At 34.9% G+C, this 26348-nt stretch overlaps 1 protein-coding gene across 1 annotated transcript in view; it reads left to right on the forward strand.

The window, feature by feature from the left end:
• Positions 1–7817: 7817 nt before the first annotated feature.
• The window catches only part of LOC145292982 (lysosomal alpha-mannosidase-like), an 83564-nt gene continuing 65033 nt past the window's right edge, over positions 7818–26348 (forward strand). The window contains exons 1-2 of the mRNA XM_080139224.1: positions 7818–7974; positions 21752–21854. Coding sequence (XP_079995350.1) covers positions 7882–7974; positions 21752–21854 — 196 coding nt within the window. The 5' untranslated portion in view covers positions 7818–7881. The remainder of the gene's footprint in view (positions 7975–21751; positions 21855–26348) is intronic.

Genomic DNA, 26348 nt, shown 5'->3' on the forward strand with positions numbered 1-26348 from the left:
TTGCTCTGCTAATTTTTATTCTTTCTGAAGAAATTAAAATGTCTTCTAACAAAATTTGCTTTCCTTTACTTGCGATCAACAGGGCTACCCAGTGTTATTCAGGAGGTGAGGAGTTGTTTAACAAAACAGCATAACAAGAAAAAAGTGTGTGACACATCTTTCTTTTAAACTCCCTCTTCCTTCATTTCTTTCATTCTAGTTGTGTATCCTTGTGCTTGTTTTACAAGTATTTCTATGGGATATGCTCTAATCAACTTATGGCACTTGTGCCCTCTCAACAAAAATACCCCTGACCACCCAACTAGCACCAAAATTCTACCCCGTTCACTGTAGAGATGAATAGAGGGTGAAAGATTTCCTATTCTTCTTTATTTGGATCATTTACATTTGAAACTTCTTTCTTGCTCTCCGTTGTATTAAATGCTTTTTACAACCTGTGCCTCCACCGACAGTATAATGGATAGTTCCTGAGAAGAATTATAAAACTAGGTAAGAATTAATCTTTCGTGTTTATATTTCAAAATAATGTTGGATAAAATTTTTTTTAAAGTTTAATCAAGCCTCTGTCTTTCATTACAATTTATTCAACATTAATTATGGAATGATACCTCAAGGCCGACCATCTGGAACTTGTTACACCAAACCATGACTCCAACAACAAATGGCAACATTAAAGGGACGTGTTTGAAGAATTTCTCTCAGAACTGCAGTCATTTTCTATTACGGCGTTGACAGACTCGCAAAAAATAACCCTCATTATTATATCATGTTTCCACTACCATTTATAAGTGTTTGTCCAGGTGGCAAAATTACGATACTGCTTCAAACACTTTATTAAGAAGAAAAACTTAGTTTTCACAAGATACTTACGTGCAACAGCCTGAAGAAAGTTTACAGCTGTATCTTCAAAACCTGAAAATACTAAGTTGTAACTGCAATTTTACTGCCCTGACACAAGCCAAGCCAGAGATATCTCGATAGGAAATGCCTTCAACAGTGGAGTACGATCTAATCAAATCAGACAAAGGATGGCTGGGAACAAGAAATTGGATCTGGCTACCACTAACAGAACTAGCTCTTAAGTTGAAACAATAATTTTTCAAGAGCTAATATTCTTGAACCCTCTCATTCTCAAAAATTTTCTATATCAAATTCCCGAGATTGTAACTTCTCCCTCAGGATAAAGATTCTTTAAATATTAAGGAAAACCCCATTACTATTGATTTGACTTCTGGGGACTTCGTAACATGCTTGTTCATCCTACCAAGCTTGAAACAGTAAATGTCACAGATGTAGCAAGCAGGGACATTTTTTCAAAGTTGTTGGTTAACACTTTCCTAAAAAACATGTTTAGCTGCTACTCCATCTCCATTTACTATATCAACTGCATTTTCTAAATGCCTTTCTAAAACAAATGTGACAGCCAAGGTGAATGGACTAAAACTCCATGTTCTTATTGATAATGGAAGTTCTGAAAATTTTATCAATGCAAATATCATGGAAACAAACAAATGGAAAATCTTTTCCTGTTTTAGTCAAATATCGATGATTAATTCATCCTTATCCTACCGTGTATTTGGATAGTGCATGGCTGACCCTGAGTTAAAAGGAAATTTCTAAAATAATGAGAAGCCTTTGTTGTGAAATAATTTTAGGACATAATTTCCTTGACCAACATTCTTGCCCTACAATTCCGTTTGACAGTACCAAATCAGCTCTGCAAATATACAGACTAACAACTTCTCTACTTCTGTGGGTTTCCCACATAGAAGTTCTATAGCAAACCACATTATCCCCATTGGTTTACTTCTACTTGCACAGCTGCCATTGCTCAGAGGCAATATGCATACCATAGATTTATCTGGTATAAATTCAATACAAACAGACAAAAGTTTATAAAAGCTATGTTATTGTAAAAAAGAAGGAGCAACAGCTGAAAATATACCGAAACCACCAGAAAATGCATTGAAGCACAGAAATTAGGAATTCGTGATTTCTGGAAAATCTACAACAGTGTAGTGAATAATGGGCAATGAACAATTCCCCACTATCCAACAATCATGAGGTTATTTGCACGGTAACGAAGAAGGCTAACATGCTTGCCAGTCGGTTTACCTCAAACTCTACTTTGGACCCAGAAAACCACTCCCTCCCTGATTTTCCTTTGCAAACAGAAACCACACTAGATAATCTGAAAATCACGCCTTTCAAGTATATGATATCATAAAAAACCAAAACACCTCAAATGCATGTGGACCTGATCTCATCCCGGCTGTACTATAAAAAAAATGCTCTACTGAGGTTGCTCCAGTTCTCTCCAAACTCTTCAACAAATGCCAACGAATCTTGCTTTCCTGATCGCTGGAAAACTACTTCTGTGGTACTAGTTTACAAAAATTCTGGTGAAAGAACTGACCCATTAAATTATCACCCCATTAGCCTCCTCCCTCTTTTCACCAAAATATTTGAGTCCATAATTAATAAAGCTCTAGTCCACCACCTTACAGTTGTTAAACTTCTGTCCGAACATTAACAAGGATTTAGGCAAGCCTGTTCTACTGCAGATATTCTAACTGTAATCTCTGAACATATATACCATGCACTGGAAAAGGCAGAGGAGGGGAGGGAAGTATCCCTAGATATATCTAAGGCTTTTGACTGAGTATGGCACGATGGTCTTCTCATATCCTATGGTATTACTGGATGAACACTCAATATAATAAACCCTTCTTAAAAAGAGAAGAATCCAGATGTCCTAAACAATCTATATCTATATATCTATAAAAGTGAAAATGTCATGCAGGTCACAGGCATGCAGTTCTAAAAAAGAAGCTTTGTTCATGGAATCTACGTTTAGGTTTAGGCACAGATAAAAAGTGGAGAAAATTATTGATAGAGGTTTCAGCTAGATGAGTGCTTTTTATGAAAGTTTGATGGATTGGAGCTCAGGCGAAAAATAATGATAAAGCAGAGAGGCTCATACCTTTTCTGTGAGAAAGAGGTTGCAGGGAAGAGAAAAGGGTATCCCCGGCAAGGCTACGAAGTCTATAATGAGCTCTGTCAAGGCAAGATAAGGTGCAGCAGCACTCCATCAGCAGTGAGATATCTACTTGAGCAGTAGAATGATCTCACTATTTTTTCAGCGATCTTGGCAACGGATTTGATGTACGTGTTCCATTTCAGAAGAGAATCAAAGAGAACTTGATCGTTCATGGCCTTTGAAGTGTTAGATGTGTCATAAAAAAAAGGCAGTGTTTCATCATCATGAGTTGCATCTTCCGCTTCGTGCAGATTGTGATTTATTTTTCGCTATTCCTTCCAATTGGTTGATAGATGCTCAACTGTTAAGAGATGTCCAATCAAAAACATTTTCTCTCCACCTTCTCTTTAGTTTTCCTCTACCTTTTTTATCTTCTAACATAACGTCAAAGCATAACATTTAACAGGCCAGTACTTGATCATTTGATATGGCTAAAAAGTTTAAGGGTTTTACTTTTGATTTTATCAAATAGAAGGGGTAGGGAAGTAGTTTGATGGAGGATTGATATTCTGTTCTTTTTTCGATCAGGCGATGTTCTGTGATGAAATGCATTGCATGATTTTGGAACACCTCAATGCGTATGGCAAGTTGTTTAGTCCATGTAATACAATCAAGACCATATAAAACTACTGGGAGAACATAAATTAAATAAACTTTTACTTTAACAGTTATGGGCAACATTTTTGATTTTAGAATGGTGTTGTGTTTTTGGAAAACCCCGATTCTGTGTTTCAATGTCGTTTTGTGATCACTGAGGAAAGTCAGTTTATGACCTAAATAAATGAATTGGGTGACCTGTTTGATGCGTTTACTGTGATTAGTCATGTTTAGGTTAAACTGTGATTTAGCTGTAGACATACATTCTGTTTTCTCTAGGTTTTTTTTTTATACAGTGATCACCACTTATCAAGGCCCGGAAGCCACTCAGGGATAAGGTTTATTTATAATCCGTTCTCCTTTGCATTCTTTGCTAATACATTAACAACAACTTGAAGTTTATGTGTGCATTCATTAACAAGAGTGATGTCATCAGCGCAGGAGAGGTTGGAGAGGATTTGTCCACCTATAAAAAAAACACTTTGGCAAGTCTTTTTTGTCTTAAGAATAAACACAACAAGTGCAACAGTGCAACACAGTACAGGATTACTGAAAGGATATCTCCTTGCTTGACAACCTAAACCATCTATAATATAAATCTCACCTGTATGTTTAAATGTATGTATGTATGTATGTATGTATGTATGTATGCCTAAAACTTTCGACAGACGCGCCAGGACATGACGAAACTGGTATCGTGTTAAACCTTGAACTTTCAATCGACAAATATCGAAATATTGGTCCAAAACATTAATTCCTTCACCGCCAACTGGGCTCTTTCTACAAGGAGGGGTCGCTTTTTTTGACGATATTTTCAAAAGTCATCTCCTCTTTTCGATTGACTAGCCTTAATTTAAACCTTTGCCACTTCCGGTTCGGCCAATGGGTGCAATGACAACGACGTCACGTTTTTTGTTTTTTTTCACATTCTTTTCCTCCTTCGCGGTACGGGTTTGAGCCGGGCACCCAGGCTATTTTTTTTTATAAAAAGCCTGTGATCTGTCATAAGTGATTTTAGAAGATTAACGTAGTTTTTGTTGAAAGGTGTTTTGTCTAGAATTGACCAAAGTTTTTCTAATTTGATACTATCAGAAGCTTTTGTAAAATCGATAAAAATGATGCATAATGGTTTATTAAACTCAATTGATTTTTCAATTAATTGTGTAAGGCTAAAAATCTATTCGACTGTGCCCCTTGTAGGAGACTAGGATATATAAATACCCCAATCCCGTTACAAAAGAATAATGAGACGAATGGAATTGAAGGAAACAAAGACTCAATTGATGGATAAGATAAACGTCGTTTATTTGCTGTTGAAAGAATGAACGTTTTAGTTATAACATGTGTTCATGTCCGCGTGCATGTAACCAATGTTCGTTGCACAACTAGTGTTGTAGCAAGAAAAGGAAATGTGTGTTCATCTCAAGTTCGGGTCACTATCGTTTGTTTGTGCGTGGGAAGAGAAATGAATGTTGTAGTGGAAATGAGAATGATAGTCCAGCGTGTAGACAAAGAAGAGGATATGAGAGTTGACGTCAGTTAGTAGTCAGCTACGCGAAGGTGTTCTCAGGGACCAGTAGTAGATAGAGAGAGAAAGAGTGTGAATGTGTACATACGGTCTGTTAGCTTGTGCCCCATACATAGTAGTAAGTGGGCGTGACGGACGCGGGCGGTCCGAAGACCGACCGACCAGCACGGAAGCTGGGCCGGAAAGGAAGAGCCGGTTGTTACTTTCTCTTTTATACACGTGTCCGGTGGTCATTTGCGCATGTGTATATTTCCTTAGAAAGCGGAAGTGACGTCGTCCATGTGTGCGTTCGTGTGCGCGTGTGTGAGTACATATGTGTGCGTTAGCATGTGTGTATATACCGTGAATGTGAGTGCATGTACGCGAACGTGAATATGTGTACATGTGTGGACGTGGGCGCGTATGTTTGTGTGCGCGTATGTATATGACATAGCTTGAAATGTGAATGTGTGTTTTTGTGTGAGACTTGAAAAAGGCTCGTACAATACTCCCCTTCCTAGGAAAAAAAAATACATGCAATGTATATATATTTATATATATATATATATATATATTTTGTAGGTAATGTTTTCGGCAATTGATTTTTTGTCCTGTTTTTTTTTTTTTTGTTGGTGTGGTTGTTTGAAAAACGTCAAAAAGAAACTGAATGTCAAAAACGGAGTGTGTTCGTAAAAAAAAGTATGTACGTACGCGTGGAAAATGCATTTACTCTTTTTTTTAGGCTAACATTTGTTTGTTTGGTTTTTTGTTGTGTGCTGACATGTGCAAAGAGTTGCTTGGACAGAAAAGTGAATCGTTCGTTTGGAAGGAAAATTTTTTGGTCCGTGGTGACATTGTATGTGTGCCCAGTTGACGGTATCTTCACATGTGAGTCTGCGGTAATGTGTGCATCGTTTGGACTGGCGCTAGTCGCGCGTTCGTTCTTGTTGAACGGGGTTTGGTTGCCGTTGTCTTCGCATGTGCGTCTGCGGTAGTGTGTGTACATTGTCTGTACGGGCATTTGTTATGTATACGTTTGTGGTTGCCGGCTGTCAACGAAACTTCCAAGTTTTGAGTTTATCAGCATGCGTGGTGCATCTCAACTCGTATTGTTGATTCAACTTCTTCTTATGTGTTGATAGGTATGTCCTGTAATTGTTGTTGCGTCTGCTGTGCGGGAGGGAATTGCATAGGCCTATGTGATTTTGCTCCTCGCGTTTGTTGCAGGGTAGTGTCAGGAAACCGTGAAAATGTTTGTTGAGCTTGAATTTTTCTATAAATTCGGTATGAAAGTCGACAGCTCCGTGTTCGTTTTTTTTTGCCGAGTCTGATATGTGTCACATATGTGTGCGTTAGCATGTGTGTATATACCGTGAATGTGAGTGCATGTACGCGAACGTGAATATGTGTACATGTGTGGACGTGGGCGCGTATGTTTGTGTGCGCGTATGTATATGACATAGCTTGAAATGTGAATGTGTGTTTTTGTGTGAGACTTGAAAAAGGCTCGTACACCCTTTCAGGTTGAGGCTTCTTGGGAATCGGGGAGACAAGAATAAAGATCACTTGTGATTCTGTTTCCAATGATAATCAAAAAAAGTTTATAAACATGGTTCAACAAACTCATCCTTTTTGTACAAAATAATTATTAACGCTCTCTTGAAATTAGAAGGAATTTTACTAGTTTTTAAAATAAGATTGAACATGAAGAACTAGAACCATGACAGCGTTTAGTGAGTTATATGAAAATAATTAATTAAAATGAAATCAGAATATTTATTTTAAAAAAATATTTCTTTCACAGCACAATTCTTGCATCTTTCACAACACTTTTGGAGTTTTCTCAATACATCAAAATTTAAAAAACGATTCAGAAACATAAGCGACCCTAAGTGCGACCGACCGTGCCGGTGTCAGGTGAAAACCTAACATCGATGTGAAAATATTCCGATTATAAAACTGGACTTCCTGTTTTGGTTTAAAATAAATAAACAAATTGACATGAAAAAAAATATGTGATTTTTTTTTTTTTTTAAACATATTTACAGATTTATTTTAAACTAAAACAGGAAGTCCGGTTTAGTAATCAGAACATTTTCACATCGAGACTAGGTTTTTCACTTGACATGGACACGGGCGCATTAGGGTCGCCTATGCTTCTGAAGTGCGCTAATAAAAATTGTTGCCATATTGGAAATAAGCCAATAATACTAGCATATTTACTAATTTAAAAGTGTTTTTTTTTTTCATTAATTGATTTCTGCAATATACACTGATACTCTTTTAAAATAATTTTTGAACTACTGCACATCGCTTTTTCAAAAAAAAAAAAAAAGAAATATAGCTCGAAAACTTCCAGTTTATTTATTAATTCATTTTGTTCTGTATTGTTTTTAAGTTTTGTCCTTTTTTAAAAAATGTAAACAATTTTTGAAAACGAAAAGTCACGTTTTATAAAGGGGAGGTCATTCGCAGGCTTGTTCAGAGGGAGAAGTCATTGTAGTCGAAAGTTTTTGTTAAATATTTGTATATTTGCTTGTTTTTTTAATTTTTTACTCAAAGAATTTCTGTAATTTTCTTTTCAAACTTTTGTCTAGTGCAATAAATTTTCAAGATAGTAATTGTTTTATCAACATAGATTTTGTACATCGATGTTTATAAATTGACTGAAATACCGATGTCTCCCTTATAAAAGCCGGAACAACAACCTTCAGTTTTTGGAAATTTATCAAGGAAAATGTCGGTTTTCTCAGCTAGCATTTATTTATTTTTCCTCGTTGTAACCACATCTTCGTTGCCACGAGGAAAACAATTGAAATGTGGTTATGAGGTTTGCCAATTATTTTTTGATTTTACGTTCTTTATTTAAACATTTTTTTTTTATTTGGTATTCGTGTCTGTAAAAGGTGCTAAGTAATGCACTTACTGATCCGCGCTATTTTTTTAATCGTATTTCCAAGTTTAATTAAAGTTTTATGTTTCTTATTCAATTGTAAGATTAAATTACAGAATAGGTATAAAACACCCTCCCTTCCCATGTTAAGAATGGCTTTTTAAATGTTATCATTTCAGCACGAATCACTAAGTGCACTGCAGCAGTGCAGCAGCAGCACTGCACTGCACTAGTGCACGGCACTAGTACCCTGTAAAAAAAAAAAAAAAAAAAAAAAAAAAATAGGCAGAGAGTGCCTCCTCACCGTATTATAAACACCCTAACCTCCCCATGTTAAGAACGGCTTTCGAGGTTGGGGATGTTTATTCCGAAAGCCGTTCTTAACATGGCGAGGTGGGGGTGTTTATACTGGGCTGGGGCACTGGGCAGGTCGTAAAAAAAATACCCCCCCCCAAAAAATGTAGGTACATTTTTGTTTACAGTTTGGTTTTCATGCAAAAAAAAAAAAAAAAAATCGAATATGTAGCAACAAAACGATAAGGTGGAAAAGAAAGAAAAACTTTGGTGCTTGTGCACTTTTGCGGTACTCCTGCAGTCTGCCCTGCAGCCCCTGCACTTATTGATCCGTGCTGAAATAATGTTATTATGTAAAAAGCCATTCTTAACATGGGGAGGGTGTTTTGTACCTATTCTGTACTTTAACCTTACACCTGAATAAAAAAAAACATAAAACTTTAATTAAACTATGAAATACGATTTAAAAAATAGCACGCACGGATGATCACTGATCCGTCGGATCAGTAAGTGCATTAGCATCACATTTGCCACCGTGTTTCTGGTACAATTCAAGCTTCACGATATCTTATTTCCATTTATTATTATGGTGCTAATGCAGAGAGTAATCCACGCTATTTTTTAAATCGTATTTTCACGTTTAAAGTTTTATGGGTTTTTTTTTTTATTATTCAATTGTAAGGTACAGAATAGGTACAAAACACCTTCCCCTCCCCATGTTAAGAATGTTTTTTTAAATAATAACGTTATTTCAGCACGGATCACTCTCTGCATGAGTACCATTATTTTTAATTGTTAGGCGGGAGCACAGAATAGTTATAAAACACCCTCCCCATGTTAAGAATGACTTTCAAAATAATGTTTTAGTACCGTAGTGCACAATTAGCAAAACTTTTTTTCCCCCTTTAACTAAAACTCAATATTCATCATTAAATTGACGACTTCGGTAGGTTTTCGGGTATGCTGAAAACGAATATCACATTTAATTTTGAGGTAGACGAGCAGTTTTCTGGATATTAAAACCTTTACTATCCAATGTAATCCGTAAGGTTTCCATTGGCAGCTATGCTTTTTTCCCCCCAGCCGAACAAGAACTAATGCACATGCGTGTAGCAACCCCTCCTCCCCATGTTAAGGATGGCGATGACATAAAGTAATACATTGAAAAAAAAAAGTCTTGTAATAAGCTTGTAGTTGTTCATTATGTCTCTGCGAGTTGTCGAGTTGAGTGAGTCGCGTGTTGTAGCATTGAGAGTATGTTTACGAGTCTTATAGAAGAATGAGTCTGTAGTGAGTTGTCTCTCATTTGTTCTCACCAGCAGGATTAAAATCCCGAAGCCAAGATATCACTCCGCTACAAGGCTCCCCACCCAGAACAATTGTGGGTATCACAAATACTTGAATATGTAGTGGAAAGAGATTAAAAATTTAAGTATAGTAATCTTTTGAAAGTTTCTTCGGCCAGTGGACTATCTTCCCTGTTCTAGTATTGTATAGTTGGGTCGTTTGTTCAGATGTGAGTGTAAGGAGTTGAAACTAGGTGTTTTTAATTATTAGGTGTCCAACACGGCAGTATGGCCTTTCTTTAGTCTGCCCACTGACACCGTTTCAGTGTGACCATTCAAATCCAGCTTAAAGTTTTTTTTTTTCTTTCTTTCATGCTAAAACTTTGGTTCAAAGTAGGGAGGGTTGAGAGGTCCACAGACTGTGTCATTTCAGACAAGAACATGTGTCCATCTATCCATGTCTCAAGGGACATGTGCTAAGATCATTTGTGGATAAGGAGACAAAGGAGATAGCTTTGGAAAATATGATTAAAGTCGTGAAACCTACGATAAGATATCTGTACTGAGTGTATTGTGAACATTGTACCAGGCAAGACCGGATTCATCCCATAAAGGAGATGCTGCTGTGAGTTTGTACATTGATGGCATTCTTGTAAATAAAACTCAAGTGACTGCAAAGGAAGTGGTGGGTCACTTAAAGAAGTTTGGGTTGTTCACCAAGGCATGCGAAGAATTGGATGAGGGAACGGTCTTGGGGCTAAAGCTGAAATGAAATGCGTCAAGTGACCTAGAATTTTGAAGGGGGAATGAGATCCAGCAAATGAAAGAAGAGCTCAACAAGCGGGAACTTTTTTTCCATATGTGGTAGGCTGATCGGGCATTACCCCATTGCTGGCTGGCTTAGATCAGCATGCAGCTATATCAAGGCCAAAAGAAGAGGATGGGATGATAAAGTGGGAAGAAGCATGGCCACCTTCATTGAAGAGGTCCTGAAAGAAGTGGAAAGGTAAGACCCAGTTCGGTGAACATGGAACACTGGATGGAATCATGTGGTGTGATGCAAGTAGCATTGCAACAGGTGTCGTCTTGGAAGTGGGTGGAGTGGTTGCAGAGGACGTTGCATGGCTGAGGAAGAAGGATGATACTAGCCACATCAATGTGGCAGAATTAGATGTGGTTACCAAAGGAGTGAATCTTGCCTTGAAATGGGGACTATATGACATCTGTGTGAAAACAGACTCTGCCACTGTTTGCCTGGTTAAAATCAATGATTTCAAATGAAAAAAGAGTAAAGACGAAAGGGGAAGCAGAAATACTGGTGAAGCGCAGGCTTGAGATGCTGGCTGAGCTGATGTAGGAGTTTTCTCTGAAGCTGTGTGCAATCAAGGTGAGCCTCCGAGAATAACGAAGCAGATGTTCTCACGAGAAAAAGCTGGCTTGTGCCCAAAAATGACGATGTTGCTGCAATGTCTGATCTGGATAATTCTGGAGTGCAAGAGTTGCATGATCTGCACCATATGGGGGTAGAAAGGACGTTGTACCTGATGAGAAAAGTTGACCCAATGTCACCAAGGAACAAGTAAAGCAAGTCGTCAGGACTTCTGATCAGTGTCAGTCAATTGACTCTGCTCCAAGCACGCACGAAGCTGGAGAACTAAGTGTGACTGGGACCTGGGAAAGACTGGTAGTTGATGTAACCCATTATGTGGTTGGGCTTTACATGACAATGATTGACTGTGGCCTCAGGCACTTTGCCCTATCAAGAAGGCTGCAAGATGAAATGGCCAATGTACATTGAATCTAATGAAATATAAATATAAGGTTTTTTATGACTTTAAGTTTTTGGGTCTAATGTGTTTTATAAATAAAAAAAATAGCTTTTAATGGTTTTACGTAAGTCAAATAATTTACGCACCTGATGTGCATGTTTATACATTTTTAATTCAATAAATGTTTGGGTAATAGTTTTATTTCGTGTTATTTTGTTAACGTTTGTTGTTTGTTGGTCATGAAACTGCATTGTCTCTCCCTGATGTGAACTCTCCAAACTGAAATCGAAATAAAATCTCCTGTGGCACACGTGTCAAAATTTGTAAAAAAACAAAGCAAAACAAAAAAAAAAATCAAATACACTTGTTTCACAATACATTTTTATAAATATTCAAATAAAGATTTATGTAAACTACTCAAAATTTATTTTTTATTTTAAAAATATTTTAAAAGTAAAACTAAAATGTATTATACGAAGAAAAAAAAAATCTCATTTTATTTTATTAAAACGCCCTCCCATGTAAAGAATGGGTTTCTAAATAACATTATTTCAGCCCCAGTACCTTCTCTGCATAAGTCCATCCATGCTTCCGTTCAGTCTTGAAAGACAAAGGATACCCCTTACAGGCAGTAGTGCATGTAGTTGTGAGGCAAGGGTTGCGCAATCTCCAACCATACTTCTCCGTAATCAGCACTGTTTGGCAAGGAGAAGACCAGGATGACTGGAAACAATGCCGAGATAAGCGGAGAGCACATACAGCACCTGAAAGTCCCAAATGGTCACCCATTTAGTACTGACCAGGTTCAACATTGCTTAACTTCAGTGATCCAGTGGGAACCGATGTGTCAACGTACATAAGTACCAAAAGAATTAATCCAGAATTAGTGTATTGTGACGTGTTAATAATTATAGTGATACTAGGTTGGTGCAAAAACAATCGTTTTCTCACGTTAATTTTATGTATGATTTCTGAATTAATTCATTGATAAATATAGCTACGTTATATAATTTTGAAGCGTGTTTTTCGCTCTATCAAATTGTGTTATTCATTACTGTTTTCTCAATCTCTTAATTTTTTTGCAGGCTTTTCGACAGTATGGACAAAATTCAAATCTGCACAATTTTCTTGTTCCAGTTCAAACTAGGCCAAAAAACTGCCAAGACAGCTCGTGATATCAATGTGTTTGGCCCTGGAATCACTAATAAAAGTGTGGCACAATGGTGGTTCAAGAAATTTCGCAATGGTGACGAGAGCCTTGAAGATGAAGACAGTAGCGACTGGCCGACTGGGGTTGATAACGAACATTTGAAAGCCTTAATTGAAGCTGATCCTCACAACCACACAAGAAGTTGCTGTTGAACTTGAGGTTGACCACTCAAGTCGTTCGCCATTTAAAGCAAATCAAAAGAGTTGGATAAATGGGTGTCGCATGAATTGGACGATAATCAAAAAAATTGTGGTTTTGAGGTGTCTCCTATGCTCCTTCTGCGCAACAGAAACAACCCATTTCTAGAGCGGATTGTGATGAGAAGTGGATCCTCTATGACAACTGACGATGTTCGGTACAGTGGTTGGATGCTGGAGAAAGCTCCACAACACTTCCCAAAGCCAAAATTGCACCAAAAAAAGGTTATAGTGACCGGTCTGCAACTGGTCTCATCCATCACAGCTTCTTGCAGATGGGCGAAACAATTACAGTGAAGAAGTACTGCCAACAAATTGACAAAGTCCACCAGAAGCTCTAATGTATGTGACCGAGATTGGTCAATATGAAAGGACCAATTTTCCTCCATGACAACACTCACCCGCATTTTGCTTAACTGACCTTGCAGAAGCTGCCTCATCTGCCATATTCATCGGACCTCTCACCCACCGATTATTACTTTTTTAAGCATCTCGATAACTTCCTGCACAAAAAATGCTTCAAAAGCTGAGCTGATGTCGAATCGGTCTTCACTTCCAGAACTCGGAATTTATTTGCTAATGGGATAAATAAACTTGTTTCTCATTGGCAAAAATATGTCGATTCTAATGGTTCTTATTTCGATGAATAATGTTTATTATGAAAGGTCTTATCTTTTGAAATTAAATGTCAAAAAACATTATTTTTGCACCAACCTAATATAAATAAAGAAACCCCACATTATCCCAGGACTTAAAAATTTAGAGCAAATTTCTCATTTCATTCTACTAGAATTAATGGGACATATGGACCAAGATGCGGGTAAATAAGTGACCATTTAAAGAAAAAAAAAAAAGTGGTCGCCATTTTGATTGATGAATTCTGTTAAGTGAAAATAATGACACAAATTTTGAAATAATTGAACTCACAAAGTTTTCAAGTGAAAAACTATGCAAGTTAATAGAATATTAAAATTTCTAGCATTTGGTAACAGTTATTTGTTATATATTTGTTTCTTCACCTACCCACGTCGCCTGTTTTTGCTTTTGGTTTTTCCTTTTTAACTATACTAAACCTTTGCCAGTTCAGTAATTCAACTTTGGATCTTTTAGAAAATGAAGGATTTATTCATATGATCACACTTGATTGTACAATGAGCTGCAAAGTTAAGAGTCAATTGCTTATTTTAAGTACATAGCTTAATTATTGAATGTTTGGTTGAATCATTCTTAAACACCTCATGTCTTACTAAGTCTTCCAGTATAAGTTTGTGAAATTAGCAACTGCCACTTTGTTACATGTCTGACGTCCTAATTTTTATTAAAAAAAAAAAATTTTTTTTTTTCTTTTTTATGAAGTCTCAGCTTATTTTGGTGCGAATATCACAATGGGGTCTGAAATTTGAATCTAATTTTCACTTTCGGAAAAGTTTCGGTGTCACGGCATAAAATTAGCCATTTGAATGAACATGTATATTTCACTTTTTCATTTTATTGTCTATAGTAATAAATGCTCAATGTTTTTTATTTTTTTAAGCATTTATTAGTATACACACCAGACCGAAAGTAATAAAAGACAAATGTAGAATAACAAAACGTTATGAAAGGCAAGATAAGTTACTCTTCTACCTAAATTAGTTTCTTGATTGCTTTTAAGTCTGCATTCTGTGCACTCGAAACTCAGAAGAATTTCCGCCATCTTGTTCTAAGTTAACAACTCTGCATTACTTGTGTTTCGAACTTTGAAAAACACCTTAAAATAAATAAAAACTAAACAACTTTACATGCGCATGTAATGATTCGAAACGCAGAAGATGAATGAAAATGAGTTAATAAGGCTTTATTTATTTAGAATCACAGGTATGCATGCTGAAATAGAAGAATGAAAAATTGCTAAGATTTTATGCAAAGTAACAATGCTAATATGATTTTCACCCAGAGTGGAAAGAGTTCAGGGAGGGGTTATGAAATGATATACAAAGGTTCAAGTTCAAGCACCTCTGTTTCTTAGATGATAGGGATGAGCACGTTGTTATCTAAGGATGAGTTCTGATAGGTTCTTATCAACTGTTGTATCAGCCTGTGAGGTTTCACAAGGTTCTTCAGATATACCCAATTCAAATGCGGCATCTGGTTGTTGAGATGGAGTCTTCAGTGAGATAAGTTATTAGTATTAGGTTCTATATTTTGTGGTTTTGAGGCAAGTTGATGCAGCGATACTGTTTCCTCCCTTCCAGTTGGAAGTCCAACATTGGCATATTGAGGGTTGCATTCTAGCAGTTCAACTTCGTTGATAAAGGGTTCATACTTAAATGACCATACGTTACGTTTTATCAGGATCGAACTTGGATTCAAAAGCCAACTGAGAATTACCAGATGTTAATTTCCGATTATACTAGAATATTTGCTCATGAGATGTGGCAATACATAATAATGAACAAATAGAATGCAAGGCACTGGGCAAAACTGATTCCCAATGAGAAATCGTCAGTCTTCATGACTTCAATACCAGCAATATCATTTTCCATAGTAGAAGAATGAAAAATTTCTAAGATTTTACACAAAGTAACACTGCTAATATGACAGTGTTACCGTGCTGAAATAATATTAATTAAAAACCCATTCTTAATATGGGGAGGGTGTGTTGTATATTGGTTTATATTGGAGGAGATGATATATTAAAACGTGTCATGTGTTATCTAGTGGATGTAAGATATTGTTCTTTTAACAGACAGATAATAAACGTATAAATCGTATGTATGTTGTTTAGCCAGGGGACATGATATTGACGTGTAAACCGAGTCATGTTGTATCAGACTTATCACACGGGATATTTTTACAGTTCATATGTAAGAAGAATAATATATGCTTCATACCTTTTTTCCTTGAAGATTTTTTCTGTATCTTCCCACTGCTCCGTGACAACCATGAAGCGATCAGCACCATATAATTGAGACAACTGTTCTTATTTGTGAAACCATAAAGCAACTCTTTATATTTTTTGTAATATAAAGTTATTACAGTTGTCTCAGTTGGTTTTCACAGGATCTGCAGTTAGTCTACATTTTCTGTTCATACAGCCCACTCCTAGCTGTCTGTCCACTCTTGTCTAGACGTCTGTCTGCTCTGGTGGTCAATCCTCAACTCCCTGAATCTCTCCAAAACTAACTACATCACGTGTTCTCTTACGTCACCTAATTACGTGTCTCATACCAATGTAATCCACAACTAGTTATTTGTTTATCCAAATCCAAAAGAATGTTTACATCTATTTTCTATTTTCGCATTCCTTTTGCGACTTACACGTCAATCATTTCTTCGTCAATTTAATTGTTTATTCTTCTAATCATAATAACTGATCCAGCGAGCATCCGTTGCTCAAATCAATTAATAAGAATACAATAACAATAATAATGTTTTGATCATTGCTCCCGCTTGCCACAGTTAACAGATACTACGCTATGATCACAGCCTAAAGAGGTCATAACATTACAGGTGTTTTGTAGCTATTCTGTACTTTCACCTAGCAATTTAATAAACACATGCATCATAAAAATTGCATTTAACTTAAATACTATTTGAAAAAAACAGTTTCATAAATCTAACTAGGTAGAATGTAACTTATCTTACCTTTGGTAATATTTGTTATTTATTCGTTTCTTTACCACTTTCAGTTTGTTGTCTATAATAATTGCTCAAACTTTTTTTAAGCGGGGCGGGGAGGGGGTGTATACAAAGATAGTGCCATGATGTCTCTCCTTTGGAGTCCCAAAAATCGCCCAGAAAGTCATAAATAAAAAATAAAATAGCAGGAAAAAATTGGGAGTGGTTTGTAATTTTTAAACTTAATAGGGATGGGGAAGTTTTTGAAAAACCACAGCGATCAAAACTTAAGAGTTATTTACTGTGACACTGTTGGCAGGGTACCAAATGACCTAACGTTACCAAAGTAAAAACGAGGCTCGAATTTCAGACCTCATTGCGCTATTAGCACCCTTAGTTATAAGCAGGGTTTTACTTGATATTATTGCCTTTGTCTAGAACAATCCTATTGATATTATCACATCTTCTCAATCTGAACAAATACACACACACACACACACACACACACACTATTATACTTACCAACCAATATTAATGTCCAATTTATTATGAAAAGTTGGCAAACTAGAAGTTTAAGATTTGAAACAATAAGTTTTACAGAGCCAAACAATGATGGCTGAAAAATAGTCACCTGTGTAGTTTAGGTAAGGAAAATAAACCAGGAAAAGTTTTGTACTAATTTTTATTTTTTAATTTTTAACAAATAGATGATTTGATTTTTATTTCCTAGAAAAAGAAAATTTCTGCAGTTTATGGATCATGCTATTTTCAATTTGGATTTTCAAGTTAAATTCAATTTTTGCAATATATTTTGCTTATTAAATTGTTATGTAAAAATACAGAATAGTTAGATCCCCCTACACAATATTAAGAATGAGTTTGTACATAGTAACGTTATTTTAGCACGGATTGTAAACTGCTGAAGTATGAAAATATCTTTTATATTTGAAATAATTTTTTACAAAAATAACTAATCAATTCATCTTTCCAAACGTTTCCTTTTAGTAAAAACTGCAAATGCGTAATAATTTTGTTAGTAAATGGGCTATTCCAATTTTAAGTGTTTCTTTTAATCCTCACTTGCTGAACAGTTTGTGACAGAAGTTAGTCATAGGCATCGCATAAAATAAGAGGGTGTCAAACCAGTAAGAGGGTAAGAGTGATAGACAGAAACTTTGTAAGAGATGGAGTAAATTGTGTCTCATCAGAACAATTAAAATGTTATTTAAAAAAAAATAACTACATCCTTAAACTAAGGAATATTTTAACATGAATTTTAATTATAAAATATACAGAGTGGAATATAAAATATACAGAGGGTGTGTTGTATATTGGTTTATATTGGAGGAGATGATATATTAAAACGTGTCATGTGTTATCTAGTGGATGTAAGATATTGTTCTTTTAACAGACAGATAATAAACGTATAAATCGTATGTATGTTGTTTAGCCAGGGGACATGATATTGACGTGTAAACCGAGTCATGTTGTATCAGACTTATCACACGGAATATTTTTACAGTTCAAATGTAAGATTTCCTTGAAGATTTTTTCTGTATCTTCCCACTGCTCCGTGACAACCATGAAGCGATCAGCACCATATAATTGAGACAACTGTTCTTATTTGTGAAACCATAAAGCAACTCTTTATATATTTTGTAATATAAAGTTATTACAGTTGTCTCAATTGGTTTTCACAGGATCTGCAGTTAGTCTACATTTTCTGTTCATACAGCCCGCTCCTAGCTGTCTATCCACCCTTGTCTAGACGTCTGTCTGCTCTGGTGGTCAATCCTCAACTCCCTGAATCTATCCAAAACTAACTACATCACGTGTTCTCTTATGTCACCTAATTACGTGTCTCATACCAATGTAATCCACAACTAGTTATTTGTTTATCCAAATCCAAAAGAATGTTTACATCTATTTTCTATTTTCGCATTCCTTTTGCGATTTACACGTCAATCATTTCTTCCTCAATTTAATTGTTTATTCTTCTAATCATAATAACTGATCCAGCGAGCATCCGTTGCTCAAATCAATTAATAAGAATACAATAACAATAATAATGTTTTGATCATTGCTCCCGCTTGCCACAGTTAACAGATACTACGCTATGATCACAGCCTAAAGGGTCATAACATTACAGGTGTTTTGTAGCTATTCTGTACTTTCACCTAGCAATTTAATAAACACATGCATCATAAAAATTGCATTTAACTTAAATACTATTTGAAAAAAACAGTTTCATAAATCTAACTAGGTAGAATGTAACTTATCTTACCTTTGGTAATATTTGTTATTTATTCGTTTCTTTACCACTTTCAGTTTGTTGTCTATAATAATTGCTCAAACTTTTTTTAAGCGGGGCGGGGAGGGGGTGTATACAAAGATAGCGCCATGATGTCTCTCCTTTGGAGTCCCAAAAATCGCCCAGAAAGTCATAAATAAAAAATAAAATAGCAGGAAAAAATTGGGAGTGGTTTGTAAGTTTTAAACTTAATAGGGATGGGGAAGTTTTTGAAAAGCCACAGCAATCAAAACTTAAGAGTTATTTACTGTGACACGGTTGGCAGGGTACCAAATGACCTAACGTTCCCAAAGTAAAAACGAGGCTCGAATTTCAGACCTCATTGCGCTATTAGCACCCTATTATAAGCAGGGTTTTACTTGATATTATTGCCTTTGTCTAGAACAATCCTATTGATATTATCACATCTTCTCAATCTGAACAAATACACACACACACACACTATTATACTTACCAACCAATATTTATGTCCAATTTATTATGAAAAGTTGGCAAACTAGAAGTTTAAGATTTGAAACAATAAGTTTTACAGAGCCAAACAATGATGGCGGAAAAATAGTCACCTGTGTAGTTTAGGTAAGGAAAATAAATCAGGAAAAGTTTTGTACTAATTTTTATTTTTTAATTTTTAACAAATAGATGATTTGATTTTTATTTCCTAGAAAAAGAAAATTTCTGCAGTTTATGGATCATGCTATTTTCAATTTGGATTTTCAAGTTAAATTCAATTTTTGCAATATATTTTGCTTATTAAATTGTTATGTAAAAATACAGAATAGTTAAATCCCCCTACACAATATTAAGAATGAGTTTGTACATAGTAACGTTATTTTAGCACGGATTGTAAACTGCTGAAGTATGAAAATATCTTTTACATTTTAAATAATTTTTTACAAAAATAACTAATCAATTCATCTTTCCAAACGTTTCCTTTTTAGTAAAAACTGCAAATGCGTAATAATTTTGTTAGTAAATGGGCTATTCCAATTTTAAGTGTTTCTTTTAATCCTCACTTGCTGAACAGTTTGTGACAGAGGTTAGTCATAGGCATCGCATAAAATAAGAGGATGTCAAACCAGTAAGAGGGTAAGAGTGATAGACAGAAACTTTGTAAGAGATGGAGTAAATTGTGTCTCATCAGAACAATTAAAATGTCATTTTAAAAAAATAACTACATCCTTAAACTAAGGAATATTTTAACATGAATTTTTATTATAAAATACAGGATGGAACGATAAATTTGTCGCCTTAAAGAAAACAACACTACAACTTTATTTTAAAACTTTTATTGAAAAAAATCAATTCAGATAACTTGATTATGTAGTAGATGTATGTAATCTATTCAATATACCCACGTTCAGCCTCAGTCACTGTGTCTATATGGGTCTGGAACTGGGAGCATGCCTTTGCCACAAGCGTCGGCAGGAATTTGGCAAATACTCAGCATATGGCAGCAATCAGGCTGACTTTAATGTTGTGGGAGGTCATGTTGGTGATGTTCTCGACGTATGACCAAACGAAGTAGTTCAGCAAGTTCAGGTTGGGTGAGAGAAGGGTACAATGTTGTAGTACTCCTTCTGAAGCCAAGCATGGGTTTCTTTCAACTTGTGGGCCACACCCGGGGTCTGTCAGTGGCCACCTGATTGCACCAGGGGATCATAACATTCTTCAGCACATCCAGGTACACTTTGGTATTGATTTTAAAACCGACTTCAAAGAGGTGAGGTGGCATGATGTGTCCCTCTCTTGAAATCACACTAAAGACCATAATCGTGGGCGGAAACTTCATTGAACTGTGTCCTTAAGTGTTGAACCATCTGGATTTGCGTTTTGAGGGTGCTGGCAATGGTCCTGTTGGACTGGTAGAGAGCACAAGTTGTACAGCGGCTCATCTCCGATCTTGCTCGTTGAACATTGTAACTTTCAGATATGATAGAAGGCTCCTATCACTCTGGTTAACTATTAAATGAACTGCAACAAAAAAACAAAAATTTTCATCAAACGGAAATGGAATCTTGACGTCTTTTCTATGGCGACAATTTTATCATGTTTATGGGGAAAGTCTTGGAAACAAATGCCGATTAACCTGGCCTTAGTTTAATAATGGATAATACTGAGATTTGCATACATAACCACTTGACAAACACTGCGTTCATATACTAAAATTGTTTTTGAACGAGTTTAACTATTTTATCTCCTATCCAAGATGTTAGACACAAGGTCAAGTGTGGGTTTGATGAAAGAGTTTCTGTGGAACAAATTGAATTTGAATTTGACATGTCCAAATTTTTCAGTCTGTGTCATTAACCACTTAGCCAGCATATATCCACTAGCATGACTAGGTACGTTAGCTGCTTTGCAGATGCTTTTCTATTGCTGTTCATCAGCATTTGGGAACTCTTGACTCCTCCTTCTCCTCTGTCATCGTTTACTTATGGTGCACCAAAATGACAATGAAAAGTAAATAAGGTAAAGCTCCAGGATATGGCATTAAAAATTAGTAACAAAATACAGTACAGTATATAATATGCATGTATATAATCAAATAACATTATAAATAACACTGTAAGGCAGGGCAAATACTATAACCAGGGTCTGGAAAAACATTGTATTCCACATCGTAACCTGAAAAAAAAAAAACATATCCTAGAGCCACCGTATCCCGGTGTTCTATTGTATATCATTATCAATTATTTGCCCACTCCCTCAAATTCAGAATTGTTTTTGGCAAAATATGTTTTTAGGTTCATATTCTGATTCTGTATAATCTTTAAGGTTGAAAATTGGGGACTAAATCCATCCATCTTATTTTTATTTATTTTTATTTTTAAGATAATACTGCAAGAAATATTTCAGATAAAGCTAAGATTTCTCAACTTCTGGCAGAAATTGGAGGTTGTTTGAAATGAAGGGCAGATATTGACTGAATGCTGAGAGCAATATAAAATCATCAGCAGCAATTAGTTGTGCTATTGGGCGTAAGTGCTAAAACTCTGATTTGGATACTGTTAAGTATTAAAATATTCAATGGTTTTCTTTGATTTCAGAATTGTAACCTGGGCAAAGCTGAAATGGTTAATGTACATTTGGTGGCTCACACTCACGATGATGTTGGTTGGCTGAAAACAGTGGACCAATATTATTATGGTGGTAAGTTATTGTTTTGTCTTTTATGGCACATGATGTGGGAAGAATTATGGAAATAAGAACATCATGCAGTTTGCATTTTTTTTAGATGCTTATCCGATTTCTCTTCAATATTAATAGCACATAAACTTTAATTATGTACTTACGTATTACATTTGAAAAAGATGCTCCTCTAAAAATTATGCAAATTCATCAGATAGTTTTAAAAATATTTTAAAATAACAAAAAGCATATTTTAATGGCAAAATGTCTCTTGTGCTCATCGCCAAGCGACATCATTTTCTTTTTTTTTTTTTAAATTTTATTTTTTTATATTGTGTCTTCAGTGATCAGGAGATCCTATTTATTAAAAAGGAGTATAGAAGATGACATATTACGAACATTAAATTAGCGTATCTATATACTAATTTAATGTTCGTAGTATGTTATCACCTTCTATCGTCCTTTTTTAATAAATAGGATCTCCTGATCAAATAATTTATAATCTGGAAACTGACACATGCATGTATGTTAAAGGTACTATGGTATTTATAGATACCTCAAAATTATTATTTAGTAGCATGAAGTAGCGATGAAATCTTTTGTTTGTTGGTATGATTCTTTCACATGTAATCTGTAATATAAATCTCACCTGTCTGTTTAAATGTATGTATGTTTGTATATCTGCCTAAAATATTCGACAGAAGCGATGGATTCTCACGAGATGCATATCACTTTAAAGCTCTACCCTTTGGGCAACAAATATCGAAAAATTAGCTAAAAACATTAATTCCTTCACCCTCAACTGGGCACTTTTCTGCAGGGAGCGGTCGCTTTTTTTTTTTTTTTTCTTGATATTTTCGAAAGTTATCCCCTCTTGTTGATTGACTGACCTTAATTTAAACATTCATCACTTCCGGTTTGGCTATGAGCGCAACAGCAAAGACACATTTTTTTTTTCCACATTCTTTTCCTACTTCACAGTGCGAGTTTGAGCCTGCCTGCCTACTACCACTTTTTTTTTTTTTCTCTCAACACACACCTCCAAACATCCGGGCAAGACCGGGTACCCAGGCTAGTAATTTATATGTGCCATATATTTATAACATGTTGATTTTTAAGAGGATTGCTATGTTTTTCAAGATGCAGTGAATTCAAGTTTTTGCTTAAATTTTTATTTTGGTTTTTGATGAACAAAATGTATCCAATTATGAAGCAAATGGTGAAAAATATTGAATCAAAAAAAAAAAAAAGAATTACTACATTTATAAAGATTTTTATATATTCTGTTTTCATCAGGAATAATTTTTCACTTTTACTTAGTTAATTTTCATTTTCCTAAATCATTTAATTCCAAGACTGGGTTGATAACTAACCCGAAATAATTGATTTTTATTAATTTAAGAAGCTCAATGTGATTACAGAGCATATAACAAAATAAATGACAAAAGTCTATATTCCAAATTTCATGATTTTGACCATCTTACAATTTATTCCTTTAATTCTGTTGACGCTTACAGTTCTTGACAATAACTGAATCGTAGCACAAAATCATTCATTTAATTATATCAATCAATGAATCTATTTTGCTCTTAACTCATCATAAGTAGAAACTATCAATCCACACAAGGAAAATAAAATGCATTTAAGCATAAATATAAAATGTACCCTGAACACAATGTAACGTAAGATGGGCATCCCCTTTTTTTGTTTGTGGTAGGTACACATCAAATCGATTATTAATGCCTGGAGCCCCCCCCCCCTCCAAAGGTGGGTGCGCAGTTTATGTGAAATTGTGTTCATTGTACACTGACCCCCACATAAAGTTTGTGCTCATTGTATGTTAAATTATTATATAAAAGTGATCCCCTACTGTTTGAAACCACCATTTTTTAATATTTTTGAAAGTACTTGTTTGCCGGAATTTTAAATGTTATTTTCGTTTTCAGCCCCCCCACCCCACCGAAAACCTTTTTTGAAATTAACATTTCTTCAGATATTTAAAACTACTTGTTTACCGAAATTTTAAACATAGTTTTTGTTTTCATCACCTCCGAAAACCTATAAAAGGGTTAATTTTAAGGGATTAGTCGAAGGTGGAAAGAATCTTCATATTTACCTTTTTTTTTTGTTAAATAACGTGTCTGCAGTAATGTCCGAAAAAAAAACAAAAAAAACAAAATACTATTGCAGTATCCTTATTACTAAAGTAAAAGGTTAATTTAAAGTGATTGACCACATCTGAACATGTGAAATAATAGCGTGAATTAATTCCCCCTCCCTTTTTTTTACATAGGAATAACCACTTATCAAGGCCTAGATACCACCCGAGGATAAGGGTCAAGAGTGTACAGTAGTCGATTGTACAATATAGTAATCGTTAGTAATGGAAATTCGGTAAATTTATTAACTTAACTGGAACGGCTCATCAAGAATTTGTTTACATTAGACTTGAAGACAACCATATTGTAGTCAGCTGGAAAGCAGGAAAATGGAAGACAATTCCACAGGTGTGCAGTTCTAAGAAAGAAGCTTTGTTCATGGAATCTACGTTTAGGTTTAGGCACAGATAAAGAGTGGGGGGAAATTATTGATAGTGTATTCAGCTAGACAAGTGTTTCTTGTGAAAGTTTGGTGAGGGGGGAGCTCTAGATTGAAGCCCACTTAAAGTTTGTGAAGCATTTATAATATAAACAAACTTGTAAACTAAAAAATCTAATCGGCAACTGGTAAACAAACTGGTAGACAAAATGTTTTTCTAAAGCGTCCGTAATAACTGTTTAGTAAAAAACAAATTACTGTCTCATCATCTTCATTACTAAAATAAAATATAATTAATAATAATGTGTCACAGTAATTTTATTACTGAAAAAATAAAAAAAGAAAAATATGAATATCCAATTTCTATTTGGTAAAATAATATGGCAAATAATCAATAAACCAACTAATTTGTTTCCTAGTGATGTTAGATATCAACGAAAATGATACTTGTATTAGTTTAAATGAAGTGCGAATTATTTATTTATTTTTTTTTAAGTTTGTAATCAGGGTATTTAACATGTAATGATTCTACACAGGCAAGCCATGTTTGTTGTAATCTCTGGAATGTTCGTTTTTGAATGATGTTCCTTTCATTCTGGAATGACTGAATATGTAGATCTCAACCAATGAGATTTCAAGGGATGGGAAGAGAGAGAAATCATTATTTGTGTAGGGTTAAAGCATTGATAGTAAGCAATGTGTATGAATTCACAAGTCGGTTAATGACAGAGTAGATCCAGGAAAGGAGAAAAAAGTATAAATGCATGCAGTGTAGAACCGGGTTGTAAGAGGTCTTATCGAATAGAGGATAAAAGCTACTCCCTCTGTAGGTTATGATGAAGATGGGACTCCTAGGAATAAATGTAATGTTTTACTATTACGGAATAATGCGTCTAAAATGTTCTTCTTTAGTTAAATAAGGTAATGGCCAATAGCGTAAACATAATAAATTTGTATGTGCCATCTGTTGGTGTAAACCTACAGTATTTTGGTCTAGAGGGGAAAATTGCGCCTCCTTTATTGCATAAAAGATATCAGTTGAAAAGTGAATTCCTTTCAATTTTTGGATTAGTTAAGAAACACCCCTTCATTAGTCTCTTTGTCTATTTTTGCACTATTCGAACTTATAGTTTTCACTAAGTGGTAGTTGAAAAAGATAATTTAACATTATTTTGGTTTATGATTTTACTTAGATTAGTTCCTTTTGGAAAATTATTTTTTCAATAATTTGAAAAAATTCCTTTGGCAAGTTATTTTTTATGTGTGCACTACAAGGCGAATTAAACCAAATGCAATTTCTATGTCTATTTTTCTTTTTATTTATATTACCGTTATTATTTTGAGTTCTTAAATTGTTTTCTACAAAATTTTTACAAATTTGGTTTTTTATACTATTTTTACACTTAGTATTGCCATACTGTATGAAATAACATGCGGTGGTTTCAGTCTTGATTCTTTACTTTCCATTAATATCTTATTTTCATTTTTAATATATTTTATGTCACCTCTATATCCTGATGTTTCATTATAATATTCTTTCTTGCTATTGAATATGCTCATTACGGGATAATCTGGATATTCTTTTTGTCATGCTAGGTATAATTGATTTTTTTTGAGATTGGATTATTTGATTTATAGTCAATATAATATCAAGTTTGATTAGTTTTATGGTATGGTTCATACGTGTTGTTAATTCTAAAAAATTTACTATTTTATGATTTTTATCTATAGTTATTTTAAAGTCAATGTCTTTAAAGAAATTATATAGCATTTGAGTATATCTTTCTAAATTTCTACTTCCAGAGTTGATAAATTGTGCATCGTCTCTATACAAACTCCACTCCACCCCTTATAATTGGTTCCTTTATAGCTAACTTATTAAGAATGTAGAGACCACCCAAGTCGGTAACCTGTGCAGAGTCTGGGGTATCAAAGTTTAATTTTCTGTTTTTCCTAGTCCAGTATTTAGTATTGTAT

The sequence above is a fragment of the Euprymna scolopes genome, chromosome 14 (assembly GCF_053919585.1).
Source record: "Euprymna scolopes isolate OS-2025 chromosome 14, ASM5391958v1, whole genome shotgun sequence".
In the NCBI taxonomy this organism is placed as follows: Eukaryota; Metazoa; Mollusca; class Cephalopoda; order Sepiida; family Sepiolidae; genus Euprymna; species Euprymna scolopes.